The 10,723-nt window shown below is 34.7% G+C and overlaps 1 protein-coding gene across 2 annotated transcripts; it reads right to left on the reverse strand.

The window, feature by feature from the left end:
* Positions 1 to 4,541: 4,541 nt before the first annotated feature.
* Positions 4,542 to 10,353, reverse strand: LOC111898874 (protein S-acyltransferase 21). 2 transcript variants are annotated; one of them, XM_023894763.3, is made up of 10 exons: positions 9,855 to 10,353; positions 8,934 to 9,047; positions 8,721 to 8,826; positions 7,854 to 8,053; positions 7,556 to 7,624; positions 7,302 to 7,373; positions 7,023 to 7,151; positions 6,699 to 6,779; positions 6,275 to 6,481; positions 4,542 to 5,528 (listed from the first exon to the last, which is right to left on the reverse strand). In XM_023894763.3, the coding sequence occupies exons 1-10, from the start codon at positions 9,897 to 9,899 to the stop codon at positions 4,647 to 4,649; spliced, it is 1,905 nt and encodes a 634-aa protein (XP_023750531.1). In that variant the 5' UTR covers positions 9,900 to 10,353; the 3' UTR covers positions 4,542 to 4,646. The 2 variants fall into 2 exon arrangements, with proteins under 2 accessions (XP_023750531.1, XP_023750530.1); XM_023894762.3 differs by having other exon boundaries at positions 8,706 to 8,826; positions 9,855 to 10,352.
* Between the last annotated feature and the right edge of the window lie 370 nt (positions 10,354 to 10,723).

Consider the following 10,723-nt stretch of genomic DNA (forward strand, 5'->3'; position numbering starts at 1 on the left):
AGTAGTTGCTGATGTGTGTGGGAATCGACTGTCTTCTGCTGCTGCTGCTGTCCCAGAAGTCCTCCGGCTAAAAAAATCCCCCACAAAACACCCAGTCAAATACTGCTAACCGACCTTAGGGTAAAATGACCATTTACCCCTGACCAAATCAAGAGTCAAAGTCAAAGGCAACTTCCAGTTGACCCGACTCGCCGAGTTGGCCTGCCAACTCGCCAAGTCCCTATCCCTTTTTCTGACCAATGTCCTGTCTCTACTCGTCGACTTTGGCATCGACTCGACGAGTTTTCCTTCTAAACTGATGACCAAACTTCCTTCATCCTACTCACTGAGTTGTATGAACAACTCGTCGAGTTCGTCTTCATCCAAAGAACACTCTATGCTGAGACTCGCCGAGTTGTATGAACAACTCGCCGAGTCTGTTCCTGAGGCAAGACGATTGCCTTGAACTCGCCGAGTCATGGCATTGACTCGCCGAGTTACTACATGAATGAGTCTAGCTTCCAACCCACTAAGTCACACCCTATGACTCACTACCCCAACCCACAACACGAAAAGGGGGAAAACTAGGGGACTCGCGACTCGACTCGCCGAGTCTGCCACATGCAAATACTATACACGCGATTCTGCTTGAATCCAGCTCATACCATACAGAGATCTAGGTTTCTAGGGCCTGGTTAACACGTAAAGTTTCCAACTTTACGTGTAAATAAACACCAATCAAGGTTTTAGGGCTCAAAATGCACTAAAAGAGTAGATCTAGGGCTTTCATGCAATATGGCTCCATAAAGGCAGTAGATCCAAGCTCCTGGAGCTCAATCATGCCTAGATCTAGAGGCTAAACAACTTATTACGAACCCTAATACACAAACAAGCTTGGGGAAAGGCTCAAGAAGGATTTTCATGGACCTACAAGGGAAAATAAGCATGAAAATAGAGGGAAACTGAGTTATACCTCAAGGAAATCACTGAGATAACACAAATATGCCTGGCCTCCTTCTTCTCTTCTTGATCTACTCTCCTTCCCTCTCCAAAACTTCAAGAAAACACACCAAAATGCTTCAATCTCATAAGGAACAAGGCTTGAACGAAGTATAGAGCTCTGAGGGTGAAGGGAGCGAGCTTGGGGGCAGATAAGAGGGTTTAAATAGGGTGCAAGCCCTTGAAATTTAGGGTTTCATCAGACAGCGGGGACTCGCCGAGTCCAGAATGTGGACTCGCCGATTCGCCAACTTAAATGTGCTCCCAAACCCGTCTCTACTCGGCGAGTCGGGCCTACAACTCTCCGAATCTAAGGCCAAAATGCAAAATACTTAGATAAGTTTTTACGTACCAGGAACCAGGTGCTACATTTCTAGTCAACAATTTGAAAGCAATTTTGTTTATCATATAAAAACAACAATTATTTTAAAACTTTGACAATTATTTTGTGGTTGGATGAGTACAAGCACTACCATATCATAAAAAACATTTCCAATGATCCAAAACAATTTGTGGTAGTGTTCCCAATCCAAACCAGGCCAAGAAACTCAAAATCCTACACACAGAGGATGAACTGGACTCGGCGAGTTGCTCTGTTACTGAATGGACTCGTCGAGTCTGTTCATGGACTCGGCGAGTTCACCAATCAGAGGCCAAAAGTTCGACTTTTTCAGCTTTGAAAAACTAGTAAGCATCAAATATAATAGAAAACAATCATAGGCTCTGATACCACTGTTGGGTTTTGAGCACTATAACACTCCTATGGTGCACATGCAACCCTAAATGCTTTGGATCTATGTTCTCTCTAATTATACATGAATTTTGTTTTTCCAAAGCATTCACCCTAGCTAGCATACAATTGAAGCTATATAAGAAAAACTTAGTTTGGATACTTACCTCTTGAGTAGGGTAGAGTTCTTGACCTTTGAAAGATTGAGCACCCCAAGTGTGATGCCTCTAATTGTTCACAAACACCAACATGCAAGATGAGGTTTTAAGAGAATAAGTTACTTATCTCAATAGATGTGGCAACTGATTTTCGTCCATGAGGGGTTCTATTTATAGTGTTACACATGCTAGGGTTACACTTTGTAACCCTAATAACCCATGACTTTCCACATTCTCATGCTCCATGGATTTAACCTCCATGGACTATCTCATTGGATTAGCCTGCCTAAATAATCATGGATCATTGGCCCACACTAGAAGAATCATTGATTTACATAATCAATCCCCATATATTTAATTAGCCTCTTTTGACCACAAAATTAATTCTTGATCAATACTAATTAGATATTAGTATATTATACTTGTAATATATTAATAAACCATAAATAACCTTATTCTCAAAAAGTTCATCCTATCAAATTGCACTGGTGAAGGCAACCCAAAAGGACCATGCTATAATCTGGTCAAGTACATCCCAGTTATAGTTATGAGCTTAAACACCAAATCCAACATGAAATAGCCTCATGAAAATTTCCAAAAAACATGCAAAATGCATGAGTTTAAGCCTATATGCAATGCACTTTTATGAAATAAAGCTATAGAATGGGTGCATGAAATACACCTAACAATAGAATATATATATTACAATATATCACGTTGATACAAATATGTCTGTGATTTTAAAAATCCAAAAAACAAATGTCATATGGTCTTCTTTCTCACTTGGATTTTCATAATGGTTACCGATGTAGATAACGACTAATTAGTTTTTTAAAAAGTCAATAAGTTAAAAAAAAAAAGTGTTTGGTAATATGAAAACATATATAAGTTAAGAAAAACACTTTTTAACTAAAAACAACTTATTAACTTACTAACTTTTCCCACCATAAAAGTTAACTCAAACACTTTTTTACAAAAAAAAATCATTTTCTCACCACCATAAGTCAATAAATCATTTTGAAATTCAAATCAAATCCCAAACACTTTCTTAATCTTAAAATAGGTAAAATTTGATGTTAAAAATTATTATGTATTGAAAAAAATACATATATTTTGGCCTATTGACACAAAAGCCACCATTGATATGTTGTTTATAATTTAACCATCGAAACATGTTATTATTTACGGTAACTTGAAAATTAAACTCAGTTACAAGTACTAGTCTGTTTCAATGGTTTAACTACAAAAAATGTCAATAGAACCAAAATATAAGGAATTTTATACATATTGCCCTTTTACTTAACTTAAAACTCTCATAAATTATTTATCTTTAATAACATATTTAATAATTTTCATTGTTTGCTAATAAGTACAATAATTCTATAATGTTCTAAGATTTAAAATGTCTTATAGAACAAATACTCTATCATGGTAATTAGATGTTGGAAATCGAGATAGAACTTATTTTGCAAACAAACAAAGTTCAACTTTTGAGACCATATTTTCAATTAATTTATCAAAAATATTTTATATTACAACTTTAAAATGGAAAAAATTAGAAAAATCGATACAATTACAGATGGATAAAAACACTAAAATTATTCAAGGCTTTTTAATCTCTAAATCATTTATCATTTATCATTTATGATTATTAAATTTTATTAATTAAATTACTTGATCACTACAACCGTTCAAAATAACACTAAACCTAGAATTATATTATATTTTATTATGTACAACCAAAGGTGATTTAGTAATATTGTTTAAAATAATTAAGATTTTATATATAAACTAAGTGTAAAAGTTAACAACATATATTTTTCAATATTTTTATAATACATTTTTAATTTGTGCAATACACTATCATAACTATCATTCATCTAGTTGTAAATATTAGACAAATACTTGGGTGTAAGCTTCAAACCCTTATATAAAAGAAAATAGATCTCCCACATCTATTTAGTTTAAAAAAATTATAATTGCATGAATATAATGCATAATTGAACGGTACGTCCAGTAGGAACAAAATATTAATATCCATGAAGGACAAGCGAAGCTTGCAAGTCATTATCAAGTCGTATTAGGTAAGGATCGGGATCCTATCCAAAACAATCTTGCAAAAAATAACTTCTAATTGCTAGCGTTTATTGGTTTGCTTTATATCATATCATGGTTTCCTACGAGTTTTACATTTATATTTTCACGGTTCTTGTAGTCATTTGGTTAAAGTCTAGAAAAAGATATTTTCATGGTGATATGTCATCTCAAAAAATGGTCAATTAACCGTTACAATTTTAAATCATAATATGATTAGGATATCCACAATGTATAGAGTTCAGTGGATTGCCACATCATCATTCTACAATCCATACAACCATATAATATTTTTCTTTACAATGCATTGAACTCCACAAAGTTCAATAGAATGTTACAAAATGCAATTTATAATAAATATTTAATAATTAAAACTTTTCTTTTTTCCATTGAAGAGTTCAATGGCCATTGAACTCCAAATCCATTAAATGCCAAGGTGGCATCTCACAATGGTTGAGTTTCATCCATTGAATGACACATGGACTTGCCACCTCATTCAACTATTCCATTAAACTCACCATTATGAATGCTCTTAGTTTAAACGCATATTAAACACCCCTTAAATTCAAGCACATACTGAATTTGGAAAATAAGTCAAACTTTGATAATAAAAAAGTCAAAAGTCCAACAATCCAAGAAACAACTCTACAAAATAACTTAAACAAATCTCATGGTGTTTTACAAAGTTAGATGTCTCTATGTAATCTCTGCTGAGAAGTATCACTCGGAACAAACACCGGAAGTTGCCCGCCCCGCTGTGATCTCCCCTGCTGATAATAACTCGACGTATTACCAGCAATAGTAGCGGTGCTGGTGGTCTCTCTCTGTAGACCACCACCACCACCGCCACTAGGGCCCACAAGCGGCCCACCAAAGAAAATTGATTGACCCGTATAAGTCAACTCCGTCCCCGAACCCTGCACCAAACCACCACCACCACCTACCGCCCTTGTCGTGGCGGCCGACACAAACCTCCCTGCTTCCTGATCCCAATACACTGACGACGACGACCTCGTACCGTCATTCACCACCGCGTTTCTTCTAGAAACTGGTGCAAGTGCCGGTGCGGATGCCTGCACAGGTATTCGTACCGGAATCGGTGCGGATGCCTGAACAGGCATCCGCACCGGCCCTGGCTCGTTGGACCAGGGAGACTGGTTCCCAGAGGACTGATACATAGGGTTGAAATGGTCACGGTTAGGTGTTGGGCTGCTTAAATTGCTGATCTCGGTGTCATCACGGCTAGCTCGGCTAGGTGGATATGAGCTTTTGGAGGCATGAAATTGGTTATGGGTGCTGGTTGGGCTGCTTTTTATGCTGACATTGCTTGATGATAAATGGTCAGGATCGAATTGAGTGTTTTTTGTAGTGCCAAGTGGACGGAGGACAGAAGAGGAAGCTCGAGCTTTGGCACCGGCTTTCATGGCTTCTGTTGAATCGAGTTTTGCGAGTTTCCATGCACTGATTCTGACTGGGCGTTGTGGTGGTTTTTTGCCCTTGTTGTCGACCGCGTCTGGATCGACTGTTGATGGTAGCCGCCCGGGTTCGAGATGAGGGATGACTTCGTCCTGGTGACAAAATTATAGGGTTATTATCGTAATTTCACAAGTTTTATTATGACACATTCTAACATGATAATTTTGTCTAGATACTTGCATCTATAAATCAATCAAAAATTATACATCTGTTAAACTTATGGAATCACATGACTTGCTAATTGAATAAAGTATGGCAAAAGCAGAAATCTTTGACTTTTTTGGTGAAAGTCAAACTTCGGGTTATTGGCTTGGGATGAAATTGGTAATGTAATTTACCATTCAACCAACTGTTTATATTTTGCCAAGTATCAAATTAAAAGTAACTATTTACCTAATGTGATGACCATAGTTTACTGGTATTATTGATTTTTGTAATATGATTCCCTATTTTGTTTTTGCTCAAGGGTATGTTAGACATTTGACTAACTTTCAAACATACTTTATATCAAACTACGAGTTTGGAAAGGATGGTAAATTTCCTCAAAGTAAAGGTAACACAATGCTATCTTTCAGTGGTGTTATTATGTTATTATTATGGTATACAATGTTCCCTTATTCCATTATTGCCCCAAGGGTATTTTAGACATTTGACTATCCTTTAAACATTTCATTAAGCTATATCTCCCGGACAAAGTGTAAATTTTCTTTTAAGTAGGGAGCAACGAGTATATTTTGTGGATATTACTGATTTTGGCCTAGAAAACACCCTTATTTTGTGATTGCTGAAGGGTATTTTAGACATTTGATTTTAGAGGTCTAGAACCAGGCATGGGTACCTGGTGATCCATAAAGATTCTTGGAGGGGTGCACCAAGCACCTTTATATTGCAAACCCAAACCAAGAGAGCTTCGGCCACTCATAGCAGTGACAGCGGAGCTCGTGGGGGAAGACTGCAAGCTTTGTTGATCCATTCCGTCTATCGAGGGCCCCGCAGGTTCACTTTGTGTCCTCATGGCAACAACATATTCATATGTTGTTATACCCTGCAATCAAGTAACCACAAAAAAAAAATGGTTTTTTCAAATAATCAAAAAACCATAATGTCAGACTGCCAGTGTGAGCAACGGATACCCACAACAGGCAAGTAATTGGGACCGGTCCTGGTTCCAAATTGGAACCAGGACCGGTCTTGGTCCCATTGGGGTATATTATTATTATTAATAATAATTATTATTAAAAAAAAAAAAAAAAAAAACGAACCTTGCGAATTAGGATAATGTGGAAAAAGAAGAGTTCTCCTAGCGGAATGGTGGCTAGAAAAGCGACAACCGTACATATAGCCTGCATGAAGAAAAAACAATTATGCACTTATGGTTATGATTTTTCTCATTGTGTAATTATTATTATTTTTTTTTTTTATTTTACCAATTTGGTGTGTTGGCAATAAAGTACAATACAAATTGATCTAATTTCACATACCCAGGTTAAATTTTCCCTAAGCAAATTGTATGGTGGTTAAAAATAATATGCAAATGAGTTACATAAACATTTAAAAAATAAGAGGTGTAAAGAGAGGAAACATACCACAACAGTTGCAAATGGGGCCCGACTAAATCCATCCCCAAGTCTATTAGCAATTTGATCTTCTGTAGACCCTTTATTAACAAAACACCGAACAAGAACCGCGATTCCAACTCCACAATCAAAAGTAAGCTGAAATTAAAAATAAAAACCAAGATTTAAACTAGAAAGCTTAATGTAAAAAGACATGAATGCCCTCCTCATCCTCATCATTGAAAATAGCCCTAGAAAGCTTGTTCAGTATCGCATGAATCAAAAGTTACAATTTATTGTATCGCTTACCCAAACAAGGCCCATAGCCATTAAGCAGATGAATGTAAAGTAATTTTTCCTCCCTACGCAATTGTTCAACCACTGCATATAATAAATGTATGGAAGAAAATTAAGTTATGAATTAGTTAAGCGAATCATGAGAACTTACATATATGATATATATTAGTATAAAACTATTAATAAAACAAGGTTCCATTTTCTTGAGTAAAAGCGATTTACGAGGTTGTAAACTCTTAAAGTATCAACCTAAGTCAAGAACTTACACGACAATGATGATCAAATCCATCAACACATTTATCACAACTTCTGCAGTGTTTGCTAAACTTACGCACCTATAAAAAACCAAAAACAAGATTTAGAATAGTTTGTTCATTTGATATGTTAGATTACTTTTTTTTATATCATTGCATGGAATGGAACTTTTTCAATTAATATGGTCAAAAAAGTATTTATGTGTTTCACCCTAAAATAAACGTAGCTTGTGACCCGAAAAGTTAGATATTGGAATGAGAAAAATACATTACTCTAAAAGGACAAGAGAAAGTCAAACAAAGTCAATACCTCTGCATTACATAGAGTGCAAAATAAAGCCTCTTCTTCTCCCCCTTGTTGCATCTCTTCATCATTACGACAATCTTCTTTCACAATGCAACCACAAAGAACCCCCAAAACTTTTGAACAACAACTCGGACTATTGTTATCATATATTCCTTCATTTTGAAATCCTGATTTGCTAGCTTCTCCAACAGAAGACGCGTGTCCTGAAATCAGAATATATTGTCTGAATAATTGATGTTTATAAAATATTCACACATGGGGAAATGGAAAAGGATAAAATAAATGTAACTAGTCATGACTTATAGGGAAAAAATCTCATTTCCATGACTTTCTCTATTCTTTCTACATTAACTGATGTATGGACAAACTGCTGAATGAATGAATAAGGCACGTCTGGAGTGAATGAACTGACAGAATCGGAACAAATGACCATTTTACCCTTCTATTCACCAAATCCTATTGCTACAGATTTAACAAAAACAGGGATACAAGGGCTAAAGGAAACGTCTGAATGCTTAAAAAGACATCCTCCTCACTTATAACCTATTTAGACATGTTTAAGGTATTCAGTCAAAACTGTTTTCATCAAGTGAATAATGTATGAAGTCTATTAAGTCAAAAAAAAAAAAAAAAAAACATGCCCCAAGTCATGTTTAAGTCAAACATGTTTGTATTAAGCATTAAAGTGATTAATGTACTAAGTCCATTTAAAGATACAACACCTTAGTGAATTGGAGTTGAACTAATTGATAATAAATATAAAGCATGATAATCAAATACACTACTCTTTTATAGAACTAACTAAGATTCACAAAATACCAAAACTAGCCTCCAAAACTAACAAAAATCACTAACCATGAGCTTCTGTACCATTTTGTGATCTATTTGGTGACACCCTTCCAGGTTCAATTAGAATCCCCGGGTCAGCAGGGTCAATAGCTGTGCATCTTACATAAAGCACAAATACACTCAGAGCCTAAAACATAATTCCATATAAAAAAAAACACAAACAATTAGCAAAAAAAAATGGTATATAATATGTATATAATTGATTATAAGTTATAGCCAAAAAGAAACATTTACCAAGAAGGAATAAACACCAATGGCCACATGTTCATAAATATCCTTTCCAAGAAAAGGAGAGAAAAATGCGTAGAATGCTACTGACAATAAGAAGTACACCGTGATTGCCACAACCTGTATTATAGAAAAAGGGGTCAAATGCAAGAAATAGCAATGTACTTTTGTTGATTTGTTTATTATAGCATCCTATTATTTTTCTATTACAGCATTGTACTTTGAAAAATCTATCCAATTATAGCAATACCATTCAAATACAAAGCAAGTTTTACTGCTATAAATGGGCACATTTTTCAAAGTATAATGTCTTAATATGAAAAAAAAAAAATTCAAAGTATAAAAAAAAACTTGTGAATACAATGGTATACAGACTATAGTAGAGAGAAATGAAAGCAGGATACTATAACCTTGTAGGGCACCTTTTGTCTTTTTTTTTTCATATATAATTAATATATTGAAACACTTGATGATGACATGGGTGAATTTTAACCAGTTTCTATTTCAGCTAAACTTTTTAATTTTTACCCGTTTTCCCAGTTGAATATAACATAAAATCGATCCATTTTCACATAAATTGATAAAATTTACCCTTTTTAGACTCGAAAGAACCACAAATGCAATAATTCTGAATCAATACTTAGATTTAACTTTACAGATTGAAACCAAATCTTTGTATTTTTTCCATTTTTTTCTCTAATTTTTACGGTTCAACACTGTACCAACAATGATTCTTGTTTAGTAAAAACTAATGATGATTTTGATTATCTAATCAGATTTTGAGAAGCAATTAAGAAGTTTTGCTACATAAATATAAAATTACCTTACTATCCCCAATTCCGACTTCTTATCAAACAACATTCCATAAGAACACACACACCTACAAACTAATCAAGGTAGCAAATTTCGCAAAAAAAAATTGTGTACCTGAAAAGTATGAGCAGGAAGTTCCCATCCATGGCGCCTAGCCATGATCAAAAATCAAAGTCAAAGCCCAAATCTCTCGAATCAAAGAACATTCAAAGTCAAACGAACCATAACAACTCCAAATTCAAACAAACCCCACAAATAACTAACACATAGAAACCACCAATGTATGGTCTTCAGTCCTTCACTCTCTAAACGGGGAACATATGAGTCGAGTAGAAGAGATTTGATCTTGACCCAGATGTTAAAACCGCAAAACAACCCGACCCGTAGCTTGATTTCTCAAATTCTAGGGCTTTATTTGTAGGAATTGATTTATCGATCAATGAGACGTGAGGGAAAGAGATTGAATGTGAGGGTGTTGGTATGCTAAAACTACAATTTCAATCCTAAAGTTGCACAATTTCTTGGGGGTTGAACGTTTGTGAACTGGTGTGCGTAAAAGTACGAGTATTTTGTAGGCCTGCATCAAATTTTGAAGTGGTAATATATAGTCAAAGTTCACACACAGTCAGAGGCCTTGCCGGCTGTAGCCTATCAACTAAAGTATACATCTTTTTAAACTTTTTCTCTTTAGAATGAATATAAAAATAACGAAATGATGTATAAGTTTTATGATTTTGATTCGTTTACATGTAAATAAATTAAGTTGTGCTTTATTTTTGAAAATTCAAAAAATAATATTAAATGATTCAACTAAAGTATGTAGGTTAAAATCATTCAAATGTATTTGTAATGTATGGAAAATATTTAAACTGTTTTATTTAAAGTTTTAGATTATTAGGCTTTAAATTATATTTATATATTACTTTTTTATAAATATATAAAAAAAACAAAAAAAAGGTTGAATTTTGCTTTTCAACGTGTTT

The sequence above is a fragment of the Lactuca sativa genome, chromosome 2, assembly GCF_002870075.4.
Source record: "Lactuca sativa cultivar Salinas chromosome 2, Lsat_Salinas_v11, whole genome shotgun sequence".
In the NCBI taxonomy this organism is placed as follows: Eukaryota; Viridiplantae; Streptophyta; class Magnoliopsida; order Asterales; family Asteraceae; genus Lactuca; species Lactuca sativa.

Coding starts and splice junctions, on each gene's coding strand:
- LOC111898874 (XM_023894762.3), bottom strand. CDS start 9,899: ATGGCTAGGCGCCATGGATGGGAACTTCCTGCTCATACTTTTCAG. Junction 8,054..8,705: donor AAATGGTACAGAAGCTCATG/GTTAGTGATTTT, acceptor TTCTGATTTCAG/GACACGCGTCTTCTGTTGGA. Junction 5,529..6,274: donor GAATCTTTATGGATCACCAG/GTACCCATGCCT, acceptor TTTTGTCACCAG/GACGAAGTCATCCCTCATCT.